Source organism: Pezoporus occidentalis, unplaced genomic scaffold (assembly GCF_034315485.1).
Source record: "Pezoporus occidentalis ecotype Australia unplaced genomic scaffold, CSIRO_AGI_Poc_V1 ctg23, whole genome shotgun sequence".
Lineage (NCBI taxonomy): Eukaryota > Metazoa > Chordata > Aves > Psittaciformes > Psittacidae > Pezoporus > Pezoporus occidentalis.
In genome coordinates this window covers 2,288,522-2,312,795 of record NW_026914180.1, presented here as the reverse complement: position 1 = coordinate 2,312,795, position 24,274 = coordinate 2,288,522, and the positions used below count along the sequence as shown (strand labels likewise).

The 24,274-nt window shown below is 40.0% G+C and overlaps 1 protein-coding gene across 4 annotated transcripts in view; it reads right to left on the bottom strand.

Moving 5' to 3' along the window:
• The window catches only part of LOC134165051 (sodium channel protein type 5 subunit alpha-like), a 213,711-nt gene that overhangs the window by 49,812 nt on the left and 139,625 nt on the right, over positions 1–24,274 (bottom strand). For 2 of the 4 annotated variants that reach the window (XM_062621392.1, XM_062621395.1), the window contains 3 exons: positions 23,135–23,605; positions 8,505–8,663; positions 1,673–1,793 (listed from right to left, as the gene is read on the bottom strand). In XM_062621392.1, coding sequence (XP_062477376.1) covers positions 1,673–1,793; positions 8,505–8,663; positions 23,135–23,605 — 751 coding nt within the window. The remainder of the gene's footprint in view (positions 1–1,672; positions 1,794–8,504; positions 8,664–23,134; positions 23,606–24,274) is intronic. The other 2 variants (XM_062621393.1, XM_062621394.1) reach the window with 2 other exon arrangements.

The window sequence follows — 24,274 nt, the reverse complement described above, 5'->3', positions numbered from 1 at the left end:
ACCTGCAACTGTATCCCCAGTGCCTCTGGACACCCTTGGAAAAGGTTCTCCTTTAATTCTCATTCAGATCTCAAGGCCCACAGTGCCTTTGTTTCTACATTTCTCTGCTGCCAAGATAACGAGTGGGCTTCAAAACTGGCTTAATGCTTCCAGTGATCCATCTAGAGGAGCACCACTTGCTACCCTGTATTCCACTGACAGCAGTGGAGAAGATCTGACAAACTGGGTTGATACTGATGTGGTCCTGCATGACGGAGTTCCAGGCAGTTGTGGTTATTTTAAGACAGAGCAAATTACAGAGTGCTACTGTTCTGGGAATGAATCAGGGCTGTGCACCGGATGAAGTGATGGGTTGTGTGATTGCTGCCTTATTCCTTTTAAAAACTGGAAGGTGATCATGGCCAGCCACAGTTTCAGAATTTGTAAACTGGCATCTGACTAGCACAGCTCTTACAGTACTTGCTTGTTTAAGCAATTATAATTTCTCATTTTGCAGTGCACAACAGAGGTTGCTGCTTACTAGCCTCATTAAGAAATATATAGTGAAAGAATGGAAATACCTGATCTAATTTCTAAATGTTATTGTATGGGCCAGAATAGTTACACCATGCTTTCTTCCATCAACTGCATTAATTTTTGGCTACTGCTTTTAAGCAGAGCTGCCAAAAAAAATGTTTAGGATCTAGGGACATTTGTAAGCCCTGCAGGGCTCTCTTACCTCATTCAATCATCTTTATCACAGATACAGAGATGCACATTTCTGCTGACTTCAGGGGCATTCATATACCCAGCAAAATCATCTCTGTCTGATCCCATCTGAGCAGCTCTGTTTTTATTTATAATAAACCTTGAATTTTCAAGGGAATATACTAACATTCAGCTAACCCTATTTTTCCTAACCCAGATTTAAAGGCAAATGAGGAATATGATTGAGATAGTATTTGGAATTGAACTCACTGTGAGAAGAAATACCTTGGGATGTTATTTACCTTAAAGATTTACATTAAAACAGATCTGATGTAGCTGGGTCTTATACCCATGTTTTGGATCAAGCTAGTGTTGAAAAAATTAATGAGATGAATTGGTATTAAAAAAGTTATGCAAATGTGATTTGTTGTTCTTTAAAATAATTAAGTAAAATATCCTGGTCAGATGAAAGTTACTGGGCTTGCTAATATTAACAACCTTTAACATAAATGGAAGAATGCCCCTGGGACTCATGAACTCTCCAGACAGTTTCTGTTAACTGCTTATATACATTTAAGCAAGAGAAACATCCTGAACTGGTCAGTTCTCTACCAAATTTGATCATGCACATGTATTGGAAGGCAAAAGTCTTCACTGGCCAAATTAGAAAAATCAACATTAAAAAAAAAAACACCAACAAACCCCTTTGTGACACAAATTGTGATTAAAAGAAAAGGACTTTTGAAGGTGCATAGCCTTGTAGAGCATGCATTTTGGCTTATCTCACCTTGGAAATGCAAAGACTAATGACAACAAGTGATTTTGAGGGTGTGTTTGGTACCTAAGAAAAAAAGTTGCACTCAGTGCAATACTACTGCAAGCAGCCACAGCAACGTGGCAAGAAGGTGGAGGGATGTTCACTGAGATAAAAGGAGGTTTCTCGCCTCAGCATTGCAGTGAAACATGCAGATACATAGGCCCTTACCTTCGGGGAAGCAATCTTCAGGCTCCATCAGCTCTTCAGCAAACTCAGGGATCTGCTCCAGCAGTTCTGCAGGATTTGTCAAATCCACTGTGCTGCCTTCAGAAAGACTGATTTCATCAAGCTTGTTGTCAACAAGAGCAAAGATGAGGAAAACAAATTGATCAATTGCCTTGCTGCATTTTTATTCCACTAACCAATATCCCAGCTAAAGCCACTACAACAGAGACATCTCCATGCACTTCACATGGTGCCCATTCCTCGAATGACAGCTCTGCCTATGCTGCAGTGAGCTAGCAGTTGACCGATTAATGAGAAAAAAAGAAAGTTAACATGTAAAACTTACTGTTTTTAAACAAGAGAGAAGCAAATTGTAGAAAGACAGTGAACATCAATTGAATATGAATGGTAGGTGGAAGCTTGGAGTGACAGAACAACTCACTATTTTAAGGCTTGTATGTCCTGAAGGCATACCTTCAGATGGGAGGAACCAGAAGTGGGACCTAGGTCCTTAGGCCCCTCACCCATGCCTGATGGGTGAAAACTGCACCTTGTCTGTCAGGACCACGCTCTGCTCCTTGCTGCCAAGGCTTCTCTTCTGAGAACAGCACAAGTCCCTCTGACACCAGGGTCCAGTCACACGATGCTACAGACACATGCGTGTGAGAGGGCTCTCCCACCTGCCTCATCCCATGCCTAACTTGTTCCCACCACGTGATGTTGCCACTTGCCTTGTGGGCACAAACCTCTGATCTCAAGGTGATATGGGAGGAAGGACACATTCATTGCTTGCCTGAAATATCTGACACCACCATCTTAGGTGCATTGTTTGGATTCAGCATTTCTCAAATCCTCCTCTGCAAAAAGGGGACAAGGAAACCCCTGATTCCTGAAGCACTGGTTGTCTTATCTATTTAGAGGGGGAACACTCAGGTAGATCAGGGTAAAAATTGCTGGGAAATGTATTATTTTAAAAAATCATTCTAGAGGCAGAATTTGCTATTAAAAGAAATATGATGTATGATTAAATATGTCACCCAAATATAAAACAGAAATTTCATTTCAGGTCAAAACTTTCTTTCAACAAATCAAAACATCTTCTTCAGAAGAAAACAGGGTTCCACCTTATCCCCTATTTTATTTTACTCATCACGATAAGATATTTCAATTTTGTGTTAATCCAAAATTATGCTTTACTTGATTATTCACTTGGCCACTAAAGTGATTCTATGATTCTGTGATTTGCCCAGCCCTGCTCCTTGTTTCTGGCTGTATTAGAGCACTATGTGGCATGAGTGGGCAACATCAAAGCTGGTAACTTCTATGGGTCACATCATGCAGAATAGCTATAAACAGGAGTCAGGAGAGTTGGGTGGTTTGTTAACTGTTGTCTGAGTACCTACTGCAATCTTTTTGTATGTTATCTTGCAATAGTACTATCTCCATTTAAAAAACAAATTTGGACAGTAATACTTACCTGTGCTTTTAAACAACCTGTGAAATAGCTATATGAGAGATGGCATGAACACATAAAATACTATTTTCATGAGGATGATAGTTAGAGAACAGGTACAGCTTTACATCTTTATCATTAATGTGAAGATAGGCCCTCTGTTTTCCAATATAGACAATCAATGCAAAACTTATTGCTGAATTCAGAGAAATGCTAACCCTAGGGTAAAATGGGCAAGACTGAACGTTCCAGCAATGCTTGCAAGAGGGGATGGAAGCTATTCGCTTGCAATTATCTGCAGCATCCAGAAGGTCATAGTCTTGGCTAGGGTTTTTAATGCTCTACTCAAAAGTCAGAAGAAGCCTTTTAAAAAGACAGAACAGAAAGCACAGGTCAAAGACATGGATAAAGCTTCTAAAAAATCCATATTTAAAATGCAACTCTGGTACAGAGCCCATTTTCTACAGACTACCAATGGTATATGATAGTGGAAAAAAAAAAAGTCTAATTTTAGCACAGTCAGAACTTTCTGATACTGTTCATTACGGAATGCATTTAACCATTATCTGTTCTGTTATGAAGACATCAAAACACAGATCACTGAAGTAGTTCTAAATCATATACAGCTGTAGGATGTAGAAAATGGGGGTTCCAATGAGAAAAGAAGCCTTGCTGGATATAATTCTTACCAAGAGACAGAAATTAAAGAAAACTGTGAGAACAATATCAACTCAATAGCATTGTAAGTAAGAGAGCTGCATTTAGCAGAGACAGGTTAGGGAATTCACAGAACACAACACAGTGCAATTATAATAGACTACAAGGAAAATATCCTAAAGGATCAAGAATTCAAAACAGTTATTTATCAGAAGGAGTTTAAAAAAAAATATTAGAATCCATCAGTGTCAAAGGGAGATGGGGAACATGCAAGACAAAACAGAGAGGATTTCTTCTGAAAAGCCTTGGAAGAAGAAAAGGAGCAAATGGATTCAGAAAACACTATACATAGGTTTGAGGGTCTGAACTGGGACTTCACATGGTTCATATGGTTCCTTCTTGGAACCATATGTATGAGAAAGGAGGGAAAGATTAGGAAAGCTTGTAGGAAAGAAGCGAAGGTTACTCTTTGCCAGAAAGGTTAAAGGGATTTAAGAAGGTTTTCATAAACTCAGTAAACGAAAGAGCTAGAGACATAATAACAACTGATGAGTGAGATGTAACTTGTCAAAATGCAGTTTCCTAAGAAAATAAACTCTTTTTAAAAGAATCGAACAGAGGCTCCAACAAAAAGCATGAGGACAGCTTATTAGAATTAATACAAATATCTAGAAAGCCTGAAACATCAGGCAAAATCAGCAGATCCAGACACACACCTTGTAGGGCATAAAGGGATCCAATACACCAAGTTAACACACCATTAGTGATCAATAGTGAATGCTTATGGAAAACTGAGAACAGCCCAGGAGAGCAGCAATAAGTAAACACAATACTGAGTATAGGGAAAAGGGAATAATCATGGGAATCACAGATCACTAAACACTCACTGTAGCCTGTGATTAAAATAAATTAAATAATGACTCGGAAGAGAAAAGGAGAGTGCTTTCTTGGAGTCAAATGACACAGAGGTGTAAAGGCAGAGAGGTGGTTCTCCTGTATGCCAAGTGTACTGTGCACAAACAGGATGCAAAGATGCTAAAAGAAGGCAAAAAAGGACAAATACAGAATCTCCTCTTTCTGTCTTGGAACAAGTAAGTAGAGGATGTGTACCAGGCAGAGACAATGGGATCCATCAGAAGCCGCTTTGGGAGACCTCCTACTAGTGCATAAATTCATGCTGCAAAGGGTAGTTCTTAACGTGTTTCTGGGTGGAATGGCTGTTTTAAGTACCCAGAGAGGTACACACCCACCACTTGTGTCTGTAACAGTGGCAAATGGGTCTGAATGGGTTTTTCAGAAAGCCTTTAGCACTGAAATGCTGAAATCTCACTGAAAATTGATGTTTGCTCAAGGCTTAATTCTCTTATCGCCCTTCCACCCCCACCTCTGAAGATCATAGCCTTAATCTATCAAATTGATGTCTGATATATAAACCTTAAGAAAATATCTGGATACTTATTACATGAAAGTCTACTTTTAAAATAAATTGTAACTGGCTTGGATTCACCTGTTGCTGGGTGGAGAAAAGCCATCCTAAGAACCCGAATATAACAAAAACTTTGTCTTCAGAGGAGATCTGTAGGGATTAGAGTCAGCATTATCCTCACTAAAGATATAGAAGAAGTACTGACCAATATAATCCTCATGTTTGCTGATAACATTAAATCAGAGAGAGTATAGAAGCCGAGGAAGCAGAAAGTAAAGGAAAAAAGTGAAACATGGAAAGAATATAGCAAAATGGGACTTGCCTCAAAACAGTACAAATGAGAGAATTCCAGGAAAATGTCAATGGAAATCCTGGAAACCTGAACTAATGTTAAAAAGTCAGATGTGATTTTGCAGCGTCATATTATAATGCAGAAAACCTACATGGAAGCATCTAGGCAATGAGATGCTATTTCCTCTATTTATGGTTGGAAGTTGTATTTGGAATATTGTGCTTACTTCTTGGTAAAAGAACTCCAAAAAGGAATAATGGAGGGAGTTGCAAAGAAAAAGGTAAAAAAAAAAAAAAGTCAGATAAAAGGCATAGAGATATTCATTTACAAGAAATAATGCAATGAAAGAACAATGGCATGTGACTTCAGGGGGTAAGCCAAAGACAAAAGGAAGCAAACGACAGGCTGCTACATTAAGCGATACCAATTCATAAAAAGGGAATGATGGATAAAATTGTTAAAAGAGAGTAATTAAATGGCACTTCAAATGGAAAAGAAGAAGAAAAGGCTAGTTATTAAGGTATATACCTAGCCATGAGATTTTTTTTCTAAGCAAGTGAATTGTTACCTTTGGTAAATGAATAAATCTAAGTTGCCTGTAAAGATACATTTAAAGGTAGATTCCACAAAGCTGCACAAAATATTTTATGGGGCAGTATTTTGGCAGAGAGATTCAGCAATTTGTTCTATGATGTTTTATCCACCTGTGACATCAATGATTTTATTTCTATGGTGTCTTTCTGATGATTTATATAGGATGAATTTTTAATCATATAATGTATCCTTTACTGACATCAACAGTGTCTTATTCAGAACACGTTCAGTGCTTCCTGTTATTGACTGAATCACTCAATGCCCTGCCTCTTAGGCAGACCAAATCTGTTACTTCTTCTCAGTTGCTGGCTTTATTTGGCTAGTCACAAGTTCTTGGGACATTCATCAAAAAGATGATTAGTATGTCCTTGTGTGCCGGCACAAAGATTACTTCTGAATAGGAAGACTTTAAGCATGTAATGTCCACACAAGATCTGGCCTTCAAAAATAGCATCATTTGGGCTTTGCTCTTTCATGCTGGCATTCATAACCTCATGTGAACTTCCGTTTGATTTCAAGTCATCCCTGGATTATTGCCATATTCCTCCACCTCTTTCTAAGCAGCTGCAAATAGAATCAATTGTACTTTACTATAGAAAGGTGACTTTATGTCCCATAATCCTTTGAAAGTTGAGGGAGGAAATGGGGATTATTTCTTTATCATGTTGTTGCTGAATATATCAAAGCTAGAATGTTCCTGATTTATCATGACATTTCATTATAGCACTAAAAAAGGACATACTTTTCCAGCCTCCATGTTAGGATCACAGAGTTTATTTATCTCAAAAAGATATTTAATCATGAAGGATACCTAATCGCCTGAGAGAAAAAATCCTGAAATTGTCTTGTAACTTCTCCAAGTCATAATACTTCATCTCATCATTTTAAAGTTTTGGGTTTCTTTGGTAAATACATATATTTTTTTTTTTCCTGAGGCTGGGATATCAAATATTTAATTCTCCTTCCTCTAAAGTTCAGGACCTTTCCATTCTGAAGATGAAGTTCAATACACCAAGAAGTATTCTGCCACGGACAATTGTTCCTTAAAGAAATGTTTCGTGGCTAGAGGATTTCAGGTTACTGTGGGTGGAATTTAGCTCACCTAAGCGTACAATTCATCTTGTTACTCTGGGATCCATTTATAGTCAATGGAGAGAAAGAAGCACTTTCAGAAGACTATTTACCTGACCTAATTGTAATGTTGATTTCAGTCAGAGATGAGACATATTTACCTAACTACACTGGCTCCAGGTCCTCACTGATTACAAAGGAGTCTCAGATGACAAGTTCAGATGCAGATGTCTACATTTAATTTAGTAAATTCCACCCCATATGACAATATGAATCAGCAGGTCTGGACAAGATGAGCTCTGGCTCTGTGATGTGTCTGTTTCCTGCTGTCCTGTCAAGATTTCTTCATAGGATTGCTCCTGCTGGGCACAAACTTGCCAGCAGTCTTACAGCAGAACTGGGAGAAGTGCAGTGCATATTGATAGTAAGTCATCCTTTCTGTTTCATTAATTCAGTCCCTCAAAACCACTACTGGTTCCAATATCCAGGAGCTATGGAGTTCCCCAAATTCCCAGGACGTCACCCAAACTCGCCAGTTCCACCCAAAACCTCAAGATTTCGAAGAGAGGAATCCATCACTCTCTAATAAAAGAAAGGCAATGCAATGTCAATAAAATGACAAATCTGAATGGGAAAAAACCCTAAGAAATCAGCAAGCAGGATACAGGGAATTTGAAGCATGGGGTCACTCAGTGTACATTACAAATACATGTATTTTTGGTATTCATGTTCATACAGATGACATAATCCTACTAATTGAAAATAAATGTCCATGTGTACACATCAAGAAACAATAAGTGAGCTGCACTTTGGCCAATGTCAACTGAATAACACCAAGGCTTACTATTTAATTAGCCTGTATCTTCATGTCAGCTACTTAAATTGTTGCACTTTTTCTTGGGGCTACGTGCTAACAGGAAAAGAAATGGTATCTGTGACAGATCGCAAGTGCCCTCCAGTGAACTCAATGAACAGATCTGCCAAGTCAGCAGATGCCATTCTCATTCAGTTTTCTACTTTTCAGTGGGAAAACACACACATTTCCTCCTAAAATAAGACAGATAACATTATAGATAATTTTATGTTTGTTTTTTTCTTTTTTTTTCGTCTCAAAGCCTCTTGGAATCCCACATTTCTCAAGTTTTACAATGATTTTAATAACAACAAAATCCTCTCTCATCTTTACTAAGACTGTAATACCTAGTACGTCTTATTGCTTTCCTACCACTTGACAAACATGTATTTTTACAAGCCATAAACTCCACATAAATCAGTGACATGCACTATGGAGCTGGTGCAATGAATTGCATGCAGTATCAGGTAGGAAAGTTGTTTCTGTTACCTCTTTTTGCCCTACTGGAGGTGGTGGCTCAGCCTTCAACTGCTTATCCACGTGCAACTCACTTAACTCTTCACAAATTTCAGAATTCTGACTCCGGACGCCTGGGCTTTGGCATCGCTGCCCCCTCAGCTGCAGCTGTTTTTCCTGCTGGAAACAATCCTAGATGGGTTTATTTTCTTTTTCTTTGATAGCATGCTTATTTCTTAAGGAGAACTTCTCAGCTAGAAGAGAAAATACCCTGGACTATTCTTGTGAGGGGACAACATCTTAAGGAAAATAGCAAAAAAAAAAAAAAAAAAGATAACAAAAGATTATGCTGTAATTTTTGAGCTGTAGAAACTGGGTATGTCAAGATATCTGACAGTAGAAAATGGAAATACAAATAGGTCAACATTTTTTCTGAGCTGTTGTTGCTTATGTGGGAAGAAATCCCCTTGAAATCTCCATTTTGAGTATGGTTTTGAGACACAATCTTCCTCCAGTGACCTGTGGTGCACAGAAAGGTGCTTCCAGTTCAGTCAAATAACTGAGGGGTATAGTCTGAAGTCACGCAATCAGGCAGCGATACTGAGTGATACACCTGGAGAAAGGCACAAGTGTAATACCCAATGCTGTGCTATGTGTCTGCTTGAAACAGTGTGGGAAGAACAACTGCACCCAGAGGAGACAAGATACACATTGAAGGGGAGGATAATGCAAAGTTCACTGAAAGAGATAAAAGGCATCTAAAAGCAGATGTGAAAAAACTGCAAGCAAGCACATAAATGTATGCGCCTCCTATTCAGAAAAACACTGCTTTGTACCCACCAATGCCAATGGGACTTAAACACAGGTTGAAAGGAGACCATGTCCTTAAGTACTTCCCTAAAAAGGAATGGACTCTGGGATCAAAGCAATAATTTTTTTTTCTGCAAACACATCTGAGTAGACCCAGTGCTTGCTAGTATGAGTGGTGCCATTAAGTCCAGCCACTTCTTCCTGGGGTGATGATTATTGCTGCTGAGCTCTCTAGAAGTGCTCCCAGGACTAATTGCAGAGGAGAGCATGCTTGCAGGGTTGGTGTCTACATTGGGAGGCCCAAGTTCTCTGCTGGTGCAAATCAATGTGGTTTTATTGATTCATCTAAGACAGGGATTTCTCTGAAAACACTATAGCTCATCACAGCACTACCATTGTTCATGGCGTTACTAACGCTGCCACTGAAATATTAATAAAGCTCTAGCCGGTTTCAAAGAGTTGTGCTGAATTGCTTACAGAAGGACTTCCATGCTGAGAAAAAAATTACAAGCATAACAGCATTTCAACAGTAATTATTTAAACCTACTTATCTTTCATTTGTCCACCTTTTTTTTTTTTTTACCTTGGCTTGACTGACATTCGACATTATTCATGTATTAAATGAGTTTCCCTTCCCCAGGGAGCCACAGCCTACCTGCCTCAGTTCTAAAGCCACATCACCACAGGAAGTCCCTCAAGAGGTACCAGGAGCAGAAAAACACTTTATTCCAAATATAACTATCTGCAAGAACAGATGACACAAAGGAAGCAGTTGGTTAAGCAAATTGCTCTCTGTATAAATACTTTTGGACTGTCAGGTTTGTACCAGCCCTTTCAAATGCTGTTCTGTGTTTCTAGCAAATTAATTTAAAATCAAATTACTCGTTTCCTGCTTCAGATGGCACGTGGTCTAAAATATATTCTAACTTTAATAAATGAAATTATGCATGTCCAAGCCCCAACCCTCTGCATAAGAATGTACTACATACAGTTTCTAGGCACAGTTTAGCACTGATCTTCTCAGACTACAGCCTGCTTCGTAATCACTGAGCTACAGTTCTGTCCCTGTCAAAAAAGTAACACTCTTTAAGGAGCATCTTTGGAAATAGCGTAGTATTCAGGGGAGAAGCTGACACAGAAGGCAGAGTATGCACAAGGCACTCAGCCATAAAAAGTCTTTTTATTTTAATGCAATGTGCATACAACTTAGTAGCAAGTAATCTTAATGGCATGGTATTGGTTATAGCACTAAAACAACAGAAACAATTGTTTCATGTTAAAAGTGCAATGCAAACTGAGGTGACATTTCAAGTTCATTTATGCAGAAAGGCTGTGCACTCAAATTCATTAGAAACTGTGTAGTGTATGAGAACAGACTGTAACTCAGTTGATCTGACAAATATTCAAGTTGTTATGCAAATTATTGCACTAAGCTACAGTCAAATGCCAAACTTACACCAATTCTCTATCTACTACCCTCTCTGTGCGGTACCAAGACTTAGCAACACTTTCCTCCTAGAGACTAAGCTCCAGGAAATATGGACCCAGCTGCTTCCCAGAGATCATACCAAGTATCTGTGATGAGTTAACGTTTAGTAAAACTGAAGAAATATATCCTGGCGAATCATCCAATGGGGACAAAATGAGCGTGTGTTCAAGACAATTATTTGGTTCATTACCATGTGTTTTCAGACTTTTCCTGCAAATTTGTAAGCTGGGAAGAAAATCTCTGAGAGAAACAGACTCTTCAAAAGAAGCTGGCTGTATAGACTGATCCCAAAAGGAATCTCAGGGAATCAAATGAGTTTTTGCAAGCAACTGATGCCAGCCCTGGTAAGCCACTCGCATGGGTTGCGATAGTCTCATTTTCAGCACACAGCACCTGATGATCAGCAGAGACCTCTCTGGGGAAAGGTGCCTTTGGTTTATGTTGTTTAACTTTGGACTGTTTGCCTTTGTTCTGATTCCAGATGATTTATTCTTCTGGCAGCAACGGCAGCAGGTTTATCTCCTGTAAAGCTCCCCAACGTGGGTGGTTTATATAATTTGTTTTTAATTTTTGTATCAAGTGCCATGTTGCCAAGGCAATACACATTATGTTAATATTTATTGATTCAGTTGTTTTCATAATTTATAAAGTAAAACCATTCGGCAGTACAAAAACTTTGTACATACAAACAGAGGGTTGGGAGCCTAGTACAGACAGCTCCTTTACAGCATAAACCAAAAGTTTGCACAACTCTGCTCTGCCCTAGGCCCTAAAAAGAGGTGATCTGCCAATACCGTACTCGTAATTAGCACATGGAGGAGGATGGACTCAGTGTTGTACCCTTGCATGCTGCAAGCCAGTTATAGCACCAAAAAGCAGCAACCAGATTGAAAATAGAGCATAATCTGGGTGACATCTCAAGTGTGTTTGTGCACAGACCCACATACTTGTTTGCTGACACAAATAAATACAAAGGCTCCACACTGCGTTCTGCCTCTGAAAAGCACAGATCGGCTAATTGTTTCAGGCTCAAATGGGGATTAGTGTAAATGCCGCTCCTTTGGAAAGAGGACTTGCTGTTGGCAAAACAAGACAAATACCTGTCATCAGCATGGATTCACTTTATTCCTTCCCAATGGAAATATCATTTTTTCCATCCTGTGCAAACAAATTTAGAAAGGATCTTAGGACTTGCCTTTCAGATGGTGATCAGTTCAAATGGGTTCTTCTGATGCTTCACTCAGTCCCTAGATCATGACCCTGGCTTGTAACATTTGTTCTCTGATTCCCTGCCCATGACTGTTGTGGGAAAGAAGATGTGAAAAGCCTTTGATAGCAGAAAGCTTCCTGTCCCAAGCAGGTGGGGAAGCAAGATTTGGGAACTAGCTCTGGAGCTCTCTCCCTTGCAACTGTTACTGCAGAGCCAGCAAGGATGAAAGATGCGCCAGGAAAAAGTTAATTTAAGTTATTTTATGAGGTGGGCAGAGTATCCCCACTATCTCACCAATTTGGTGAGACAGTGCAAAGGCAATCTGCCCTTTACTCAGTCAATGTAGTAGAAGTCGACTTCCCAGTGCAACAAGAAGCTTCAATCCCACATATCTTCCCTAATACTCCTCACCAGACTCATGCATCCCTCTGTCTTTTTGAAGACCAGTTTTGAGACACTAAATGGGATTTCAGGGATGTTCAGGGTCTGCAGTCACTTTCCAGGAATAAGTTTGTCAGGATATTTCCAGGTGTAGACTCATAGTGGTGGAGGCTTGTCCTGATCGCCCCCCATACAAGTCTGCACACACTTGGCAACACAGGTGGGACTGTGCTTTACCATGGGATACTGCCCATCAGAGGAAGCAGCAGTAGCAGCCAAGGATGCTGGCAACAGAAATATCTCTGCTTTAGCCATTCATAGCTGACAGATGCTGTGAAACTGAGCCTCCTCAAGAAATGCAGCTCAATAGGTGACAAAATATTTTAACCTGCAGAGCTTCCTACAGCCAGATTTCAGATACTACAATAGGGGTTTGAGAAGCTTTTCATGTAGAGTAAATCCAGTTCAGCAGACTGTCACGCATAGTTACGAGGGCTGTTTACTCTGTAAAGTAATTGTTGATGTTTGTGTTCTTCCTTGCAGACAGCTATGGGTATCATAAAATTACTCTGCCTGGTAGCAATTGGCATCTTTTCTCAGCAACAGTTTGAGTCTAGTAACTGGCACCCTTCGTCTGCAAAGAAGCCAAGAAGCAAATGATCATGAAAACTGAACTGTTTATATCCTACCTCCACACAAGTGGAGAAGCAAGCAGATTGTAAAGCTGCTGAAATACGGCAAGCTTGCATTAGTGCCTTGGTGGATCCTGTTTTGTGTGTAAAGTAAACAGGAGACTACAGTCTGCAGAGCTGTCGGGTTGACAACTCTCAGATATGCTGAATTCAGCCTTTCTGAAAAGCCTTGACAAATCTGAGCTAAACTGGGAGAGAAATAAATAACCACGAATCAAAGAAACAAATCCTGTGTTCTTAATACCAGAACAGCTCATTTATGATCTTGGTTTTCGTCTTTCGCAAATAAATGTAAATCCTTGTAGCACCAATAAAATCAGTGGATTTATCTTTCTGCACATTTAGCATGAGAACAAAGATCACCAAGTGTATCAGGAAAATTCCCTTGCTTCCTCAATATGAGAAGGGGAAGATTAACCTCACTTACTCTCCTAGGATAAAAGAGGGCTGGTGTGCAGCTGTCAATTTTAAGTGTGCACGTTTAAGAATCACTCTAACCCACTTTGAAGAATTGCTTCTGTAAAGCAGAGAGGCCACTACTCAGTTTAATGAGAAATCAGAGGAAAACCTGGAGCAACACAGTGCTAGGATTATAGCTAAGACACAGAGAAGACTCGTGCTATGCTAAGTTTGTTTACAAGTGAATTTTGTTAACAGACTACAGCATTTGCAATAATGATGTAAAGCGCCTGAAGTCCCACCCTAAAGCTGCAACACATGAACATACTTTAAGACCTGCACGTTCCTCAGAGAGGTTATGAAAACAGGAAAGTCTAAACCTGATTATTTGGGATTGGTCATCCCCACTCTCTACCCTATGTCACCTGGCACTTCAGCAGAAACAACCAGACATCAGGCTAACCTAGCAGAGTGATTATTGTTCAGTTTTGAAGCCCTTATCTACCCATTCCAGTCTTCTCTCCTGCCATTCATCTATCCAAAAGCCAGAAACAATCTGGTGCAAGGGGAGTACTAAAACATCAGAATTAGAAGGTGCTGACCACATTTGCCCTGAGTCCATCTGGAGCTTTTTTCTTACTCTTGATAACCCAGTCTTTATAGGGACCCTGTTTATTAAAACCCAAACCACTAACACATACATGCAGAAGAACAATATGGGCAAAAGAGGCTAAACACAATAGTCTTTGAGTTCAGAAACAGCATAAGCCTGTTGCCCAGCTCCTGGGCAGGTGAAATTATCCCCCCAACTTGGATGTCTACAGGAACCAAGGGAGTTTTCAACTGGTCTGTCACCTGTCAGAGTTAAGGCCACCGAAGTTTGAAGTTACATCTATGTAGCTGAACACAGAATTTGTCCTCCTGGGGGACATAAGAAATACATTTTTCCTCCTGAAAGCCACAAGGTCTTTGGAAGAAAACTGCAGTACCTGTTCTAAAAAATAAAGCACTTGTGAGTACTCAACTGGATTAAAAATACCAGAATTTGGCCCTTACAATTCAGAATGGCTAAGTCTAAGACAAGCCAGAAACCACAGCTGCTCAGCAGAGGCTGTTAACAGCAAAAGCTCCCCCTGAACCAGCTTGCCCTGGTATTTTCAATCATTTTGAATAAAGGTGAACTAAAACGTCACCAGACAAACACCATTACAGCCACTAACTGCTGGTCTCTGAACAAGCACTGGATGTTTTGCAAAACATCATCCCTCAAGGAGGGAAACAGCAGTTTAGCAGTGCTCCTTCTTGGATTAATCCAAAGCATTTTAAGCATTTGAATTCTGGCCCCAGAGGGACAAGGCACGTTATTTCTAATGGCTTCTGTCTTGCTGGCCTAATATCTTTTCCCACATTGGGCAACACACTGCCCATAATAAAAGATAGATTCATTATTCTAAGGGTTGACTCTTAAAATTAGTCTAAGTGGGACAACTTGGCAAAAAGATGGACTGCCAAAGTTAATTTAGCCTGTTATCAATTCAATAAGCTTAAATAGGCAGTGAAAGCGTTTCATAAGTGTTCATTGTTCAGAGTTCAAGCTAATACCTTCTGCTAAATTGCATTTTGAAGTTTAATCACAATCTACTTTATGTTTCTTTTGGTAATTGGGATCTCTCCACAGCATAATACGAAGAACTCAACTTAATGGTCTCCTCTTATGGAAGTTTACATTTTGGAAGTTTGCCTCGAAGTGCAGTGAGAGTGCCTGAAATAACCCAGAACCTTTCACCCAAATAACGCAGTAATATTTTGATCATTAAGGAAGTGTCACATTATTACAGGCAATAGCAACAAAATAACCATTATTCCAAATTTTGGACCATATTTTGAACCACAATTAATGGGAGTAATTTCAAGCCTCCGACACACACACACACAGTGTCTCACTTGGCACAGAAGCTATGGGGGAACTGGCTGCTGTTCATTTTGTCCAAAATGTTAAATGTCAGCATTTTCTTTACCAAAGGGAGAAACAGTGAAAAATGCTCATTTCTGGGCTGCATTTTGCTCCAGGGGGGGATATGGATACTGGGAAATGGCATCCAGTAAGCTGTGACTGACGTGTAGTCCACAGTCTGGGCACTTGTCCAAATGCATGTTGTCAAGTCCACTATGCCTGATATCGGCTCTTTTAATGCCAGGTTCCCCCCCACTACTTTCTCTCCTCCAACATCTCCTGTGTTTCCTGCACCTTAGGCATTATGCTGTGGACAAATATATTTCCCTGCCACCGCATACTGAACAAGCATCCTAAAACCTTTGTTCTCAGTGTGACTGCTCTAATCACGTCAGCAGAGATCTGACATAGAGCTTCCTTCTTCTGCCCCAGCGTACTGAAACAAAATAAACACGTCTTTCTATATGTAGAATCTGGGAGGAGGACATAGGTGCTTTAAGTCTATTGGTGTGATTTACAGTCCTTTTTCTTTTTCTAATGGCCTTGCTGCTATTCTTCCAAAGACAATTAATACAGAAATGTTGTTATTATATTGCTAAAAATAACTAGCATATAATTGAGTTCTATGCAGTTTTCAAGAAATGCAAAACAAAACATACAGCTTAAAAAGGGAAAAATCCAGGCAAACTATGTGTGCAACAATAATGAAAAAGCTCTGCTATCTTACTTAATGATCAGAAAAATATTGGCCCAAATAAAGCTGACAAGAAGAATGCTTGTAAGATTTATTGTGTGCTGCATGCACGTATACACGTGGGCTCACTGTCCTGCCAGTAAGAACTGGAGAGTCATTAACAGAATTCAAAGGTATTTCATCCATTTGCTCTAAAAGCGAACATGTCCCACAGACTGGAACTAAAACCAGACAAAATATAAATTTCCATATTTAAATATAAAAAATTTATAAATATAAAAGACTCTTTGAAAGGGTTTTCCAGTTCCTGACAATAAAGTATATTTCCTGCAGTAAAAGGCTGAATTAACGTACCCTGTCAAATAAACACATGACTTCATGGCATCTCTGATTTATAGGTGTTAGAATTATTAGGAGAGTAAGACATTGCCACAAACAATTTTATATCAAAACCTTTATGCACTGGCACTTTTATGGCAATTTTCAATAATTTCAGCTACACTTATGTCATAGAATCATAGAATAGTTAGGGTTAGAAAGTACCTTAAGATCATCAAGTTCCAAACCCCCTGCCATGGGCAGGAACACCTCACACTAAAACCTGGAATAATTCTATTGACTTTTACAGAGTCACTTCAGGTTTAGGAGAAGGTCTGTAATGCACAGAAATTGTACTGTAAAATTTCCACTATATATGAAGGAAACAGATGTGTGTCCAGATGCAGATGGTGAACTCTTTGTTACCTGAGACATTTCATTCCTTTTTTTCTTCCTACAAATGACGTATCATAGTTAAAATAAACTTACAGGCTCTGTGCAGAAATTAGCACTTGATGTCTTTGACTCAGTGTTATGACAAAGGTCAACCATGATGATCCTAATCATCCTTTCTGACCTCAAAATTATGACTCTCTTATTGGTAGAAACATGCAAAAAAAGCCATCAGAAACAGTTTCACCTTGTCAAATGAAATAAAATGAGTCAGTAATTCTGAAATAAATACAGGGAAAAAGAGAATAAAAGTGTGTGTGTGGGGGGGGTGGTGGTGGTGGATCTGGTTCAGGGCAATATAGAAACTGTTCCATTGAATAGAGACTGTGGTGGCAGCCAGCCCTACCATTGACATGTACAGAGGCAACTACTCATCTAAAGTCTGGAAACCTGTTTCTCCTGGGAGACGTTGGTAGAGCCAAAGAGGGGAGAACTGCCAATCAAGAAAAAAAATATGAGTATGATTGAGAAAGCAAGGTGTGCTCTGGAACAATGAATACTCATTCTGTGTGCAAAATCAAGGCAATATACATCCCTTGGGTCCTGTGTGCAGACCCAGACTTCTTGAAAATCACAGCAGGGGTCTTACTTTACCTTGGAAGGGTCTAGGAAAATCACACTAAAAAGTGCAGCTGTGCAGGTAGAAAACCCTGAGAGGCAAAGAAAGACACTATCCCCTTCCCGCCGGCAATATTCCCTGCCAGGTCAGGGAAAGGTGAGCTCTACCAAGCACAGCAACAACTCGCTGCTGCTGAAGGATTTCCACAGCCAGGGGTGAGCCCCAGGCTGCTTTGCACTCTCAGGATTGCACAAATTGGCTACGGTGGGAGCTGGGACCTGGTTGTTGTGCGTGGAAAGGCAGTGATCCCACAGCATGCGTGCCTGGTGTTGAGGAAGGGGTAAGAAGCTGCAAAGCACTCCATCCTGGCAGCAGGCAGACAGCACTTTCCGTATGACCCAATTAGCCACTCCGTTGGAACAAATCAATAATGGCATTTTCTAAAGACAAGCAGGCAAGTGCTGCTGGCTCGGCACTGCGCTGCATGTGAAAATACAAAGGTGTTATCTCTGCGGAAAGCATCCTTGCCTGACTTTCCCACTGCAGAGGGGCAAATATGAGATGTGTCCAAAAGCCACTACCCACCACAGCATGGATTTTCTTCTCAATGGCATGCTTTAGACAGATCAAGTTGAGGGCAGTAGTTTAAGTAAGGCAGCACATGTACTAATTCAATTTAAGAAAGGGGAGAAGGCATTAAAAACCCTATTGGGCTGACTCAAACAACAAGGAAATGGTAGAGCCATTTTCTTAGATTGTGCTAATAAAATTTACTAACTGCAGGAACTCATCAATGCAGAAAATGATCCAGACAGCACCCAAAAAGACCTGGACATCACTGAGATTGTGGGCAATTGAAAAAAAAACAGAGTTAAACACCATACTTTGGGGACTGATCCAGGACACCCAGCATTACTCATCTGGAACCTCCTTTTAGACTATTAATCCCAGGATTCCTCTGAACCATGACATGATGTCACTGTGATAAAGATGCACACCATTCTGGGCTACAGCTGTGGGCACCTTGAAGATTAAGCAATACTAAAGTAGGAATTTTGAAGATTTAAGTTTTGGACTTAGATATCTAATGCAAATAGTACAAACCCCTCTGATGTCTGAAACTTTCAAATGTAGCTAAATTGCAGGTAAGTTCTGACAGAGTCCACTGTGTTTGGTGGACAGGACTGTGCCCACTGAATTGTCCCATCACCTTATTGTCCCCACAATCTGATTCTTACTCCTTCAGGATACCGAAAGTTGATCTCACACATAAAAAATGGTCTTTAGAAGCAAATAGAAGGCACTCTACAGAGGTGCAATAAAATAATTTCCACATTTTAATCATCTAAGGAGCCAAAACAAGAACTAAAAAGACCCTTGGGAAGATGCAGCCAGCACGTTTCTGGGGCTGCTGCTGAGCTTTTGCGAGCTGTTTTCCTGCTAGGACAGCCCATATTTAAATTGCACATCTTGAGGCTAGGGGAAAAATGGAAGACAGTTATTCTTGTTCTCATTATGAGGTTAAATATGTCATCAAATTCTGAAGAAATCTTGTGGACTGACAGGGAGAGACTTCCCCAACACTATGAGCAGGGCAAGCAGACAGGTTAGATAAAGACAGAAACTAAAATGTTGCAGTGACCAGCATCAATACATGTATCACACAGTAACGTCAAATGAATTCAGTTCAAGGCAGTCCTTTCTCAGACTCACTCCTCTTCTGCCAGCTTCTTGCACCTGTGCTGACTTTTATTGTTCAGCCTTTCTTTTTGATCTTTTCACCATATGTGTGGGATACAGGCATGTGACTCCCAGCTCTCTGAGCTGGCAGAGCATCTCACTTGCATCTCAGCAATCAAAGGAGATTTAGAAGCTATCAGGTGGGCTCACTCCTTTGAAACCCTCTCAATGACAGTACCACAAATTGGTAGCTTTCAGGAAGACGGCTGCTGCCAGTGTAAGCTCTGATAATAGAAATGGCAGCTGAAATTTAAACTTAGACATTTCTATTACTCAGAGGAAAATGTGCAGTCACAGAAGGGTTTCTCATCATCTGAAATTTCAAACTGCTGTGTGCAACATTGCGGAGCCCATTTCTCATAGCCACAATGGCTTTCTTTAGAGCAGTTTTATGCTTTTCCGGGCAGAGCTCAGTATTGGTACAGGAACTGAAAGCTGAGCTGATCACCACCCTAAAATATCCCATTGGGATCAACAACTTTATGGTTCTGCCTGAGACCAGCCTCCCTTTAGCCTCTCTGTCATGACGAATAGTCCAGACTGATGGGAGTACACAATGAACAGAATATGGTCCAGGATTTTCAATTCACAGAGAAAGTGTAAAAGACATGTAAGGACTGTGTAGTTTTACCTAGCCATGAACTTGAGGGGCATACATACGTATACTCCTCTTTTATGCATCTCTCTTCACCTCCTCTTCCATGCTATCACAACCAAAATCTACATGCAAGAGGAGGAAGGCACATTCTGGCAACATTGCCAAAGGGATGCTAAATTCCAGGTCAGCCAGCAACTCTGAAAGGAAGCAGGGTATGTTGTCTTCTCCTGAGAAGTAAATATACATATACATTCTCTTTGTAAATACTAAAATATTTAAATATATAAAAATATGGATTATAATTAGGGGAAAGTTAGAATAGATTTGAATATTTAGCATACCCTTGATAGTTCTTGCTTCATTTCTGTATGATGCCCTCCACACAAAAAGATATTTCACTGTAATTGTGCCCTTTCAGTGTAATCATGTAAATTTTGCTCTGGTTCATGTTGTTCTTTCTCAGTGAGCTCTGTTGTGGTTATCATGGCCATCCTGGAGGGAAGGAGGAAGGGATCCCCATGGAGCTGGGGCTTGCAGGATTAACGTTTCTGGGAGTGAGTGGGGAATTTTATTCCCCAGTCCCACAGAGCTGCCCTTGACACAAAAGCTATTATGCCGTAATGCCCACAGCTGTATATCCAGGGAACTGGGATTTCATACTGACCTCCAGGTGCAATAATTTCTTTTACAGTAACCTACATGTTGATCAAGAGAGGGTTTTTTTATGTGTCTGAAGACCATATGTCTTTGGAATGGGCACCATGAAAAATGACAGATCTTTGAACTGTTTGGGATCTGTCTTCTCATGGTTCTGCTCCTTACGGAGATTTTTACAGCTGTACAACCCTACTAGGTTTTTGCAGGAAAGCAAATGCAAAGCTCATCACACAATTATAATTTCTGCTGTTGAGCTTCTTCCTATTTTTGTTTGTTTATTATGCCAGTGTATTTCAAGTCTTTGAGTTGGAACCCCCTTGCATGCACACACTTTCCTCTCTAGAAATCTAACAAAATTTTTTGCTGGATATATGAACTCGCTTCTTGTTTGGACTGTTTCACCAATAAACCCTCAGCCCTGAAGACAAAGGTTGAAAACCATTGATCAGGACTATGCACAGGAGAACAGCAGTGACCTGCAGCAGCTGCTTGTCAAACCCTGGAAAACACTAGCGACAAAGCTAATTAAGACATTTCTCAACTCTATGCCTTCTGTTTAATGCACACAATAGCAGTAAACTGCATTATTTCACTGCAATCCATATATCTTGTGGTAATGTGACAACATTACTCTAATGTTTATTGAAAATTTTATTAAAAGATACAGTGTCAAAAGAGTATTTTGGTTTGCTTCTCCTGCTGGGTTTTATTTCGTCCTAGTTTGTTTCGCTCTAAATCCTCAATGTTTATATTACACATGATAATGTTTCTATATTACTGAAACAATTGGAAGTTTTCTTAATATTTTCAAATCAACTTTCATTTATAATGTTCTGTTTCACTAAAATGTCTATTCGTCTACATCAGTGCTTTCCCTCATGACTCTAATAGATCTCAGTAAAGGTCTAATTCTGTATTTAATTGCTGTACAGCATAAATGGATGGCTATTTGTCCTGTGTACCAGCACCTACATGGACACACTGTGCAGCAAATAGAAATCCGTATTTCTATACTTTTACGCTACAGTAAGATACAAAAATCCCAAACCCTCCATGCTCTATGCTACAGTTCAGCTTGAAACTGTGAACACTGCTATTTATCTTGAGGAAGGTAGAACACAGCGATGCAACATACACGTGTGCATGCACCCACCCTTTCAGTCCTCATGGACAATTACATTCAAAGTTTCAACAAACCTTTACTTTGCGCTTTGAAGGAAAAAAATCTGGGAGTTTTAAAGATTGTGACTCTCTCCCAGCTGCAGCAGAAAGCTATGAATATCTTTAAAAGCCAACAACAACAAAACACCCCAAAACCAACAAAATAACCCAAAACTCCAGAATGAAACATATTTATACACTTAAACACTTCTATACTAGTCAGTATTTGCAGACCGGCTGACACTAAGAAACCATCTACTATATTCATATTTCACTTTTCAAGTGTACTTTGCTTGTAGGTTTAACTAATACAGCACTGTGAATAGAGAAGGACTTCAAAGGAAAAAGTAGCTATTATACATGCCACCCACACTGATCCACAAGTCATTTCAATAAAAGCATTCCTTAAAAATAATACACAAAAGTCCCTAAAAGTGTTTATCAGAAATGTCAGACTTCTTTTTTCGTTACCTAGATGTCTATTGGGATAATGGGGCTTTATGATAAATTTTTCTAAACCCTTTCCATTCAGCCCCCCAGGGGGAAGATCAGTGTGTAAGATCTGGTGGTGAGCAGATGTACTGACACTGAAAATATTTCTGCGACGGAGCAGCAGAAATTAATTTTTAGAAGCTAATTTGTGACTGCCTCCTGACACAGAGGGCTTTTTTAGGACAGCCCTTCTCTAAAGACAGTTTTGCTTCAGATCTTTCTTCCCCAGAACCAGGAGATCAGGGAACCCTCCTGACATCTGGATCTGAAACAGGACCTTTGATCCAGCACATGCTGACACTGCAGGTCTCAGTCAGCATCAGAGGATGCTGGATCAAGGCTGAAGGGTCTGGAAAATATTAACTAGATATGGTGTGTGGAGCCAAGAGGTAAATCTGATAGAAAGGCGAGAGAGGGAGAAGGACAGAAAGAGAAGTGTTCCCTTGAAGGTTTTTCTTCTCAGTTTTACACCAGCACTTTGAGTCACACAGAATTTTTCAGCCTTTACTACTGGGTGCTCTAGGGAAAACAAAAATCTGCTATGTTACACCAATGAACAAGCAAATAACTATTTTTCCTGTGTGAATATATACAAAGTCATATTAACTTCAGGCTCTCTGAACTTTTAAGAGAACTACCTGGCCCTCAATTCTTGCTGCACAAATCAAGCCAAGCCATTACCCAGTTTTGCACACTAAGAAAATTCCATGTCGTAGTCAGTGGACCTAAAATTTGTTCTGTAACATTCCCATGATTTAGCTGAAACAAATAAACAAAAAAAAAAAAAGCAGTCTCCTGTGTTAGGAAGGGTTTAATTGCTTTGGTTAGAAGAACTAATCTAAACAAGCACAAAGCATACAAAGAAAGGGATTGTCTCTTGTTGGAGACTGGATTTTGCTCTTGGATATGCATCTGTAACTTCCTCTGAAGTTAACAACATATCAAAGGCAGGATTAGGCCGTAGGACATTTGCATCACAAGCCATGGATCCAGACCAGGGGTCGGAACAAGGGCCATCTTAGCAAACTGCAATTAGGAAACATTTTAGTTGCCTACCTGCTCCATTTCCGTAAAGGTGCTCTGCTCCTCGTCTTCCTCCTCAATGTCTGACTCTCCCAGAGCAATAGGAACACAAATGGACAGGTCAGGATTGGTCATAAAATCATCATTGTCTGTAATTCCTAGATGCTTCTCCCCATTTTTATTCATTCCATCCTCCGCGTGGTTCTCTTTGTGATTCTCCATGTCTTTGCCAAGCTCAGCAGCTGTGTGACTGTTGACACAATTGTTAAGGGCACCTGCATTCTGGGCAGCAAGCATCATCATTGCCTTCTTTTCAGCTGTTGTCTTGGGGTGCCGGAGGACATTGCAGCAAAAATCCCATGTCGTGTGTTTCACATACTGAAGACCCCTGTTGATTCGAGCAAAAGCAAGCTGCAGGTTGTTCATCTCCCCATCCTCGTCTGGTGCCGAGAGGTTGTCAGCACTGAAAGAGCTTAGCAGCAAGGCAAGAAACAGGTTGAGCACCTGAAACAAAGTTAAAAGGAAATCAGTGACCCTTAAATGTGAAGGTTTAATGTTTGTTCTTGGAAGCAGGACAGTCTGAGTCTTGTCTCATCTGTGCCACTGTAATAGCACCAACATTTGTGGAACAACCTCTAATTATAGGTGGTTTCAGTAAGAAATGGAGATCTGCAGACATTTCCAAACACACTAATTTCATGTGTAGAATCACAGCATGGATAATAACACATTCTGACATTCCCTTCTCTCCTCCAGCACCCCAAAACACAGGCAAGATAAAGCTCAGAAACAGAATATAGGATACAATTTTAATTGAAAGCTACATAGTGTAAATACTCTTTTAAGTGGTGGTCTTGTTCCTGTAACTTCAGAACTATGTACATTTGCTGGTAGTGCACAGTAAGATTAGACACAACTATACATTTGGGTGACATATTTGACAATTTAAATCCCTTTTTACCTTCTTCCCCCCTGACTACCTGCCAATTATACCCAATAAATAAACCCAGCTTCTTCTAGAAGGCTATTTCCAGTAATACATCTTGCAGACTGATCACCAGTTGCTGTGTATAGGACATTACACCTGCTCGTGGTCTGAGAAGGAATGAATTACATCTTTTATCCGGATTGACAAGGGCAAAAAGCTCTAACTGGACATAGATGCCTGGGATG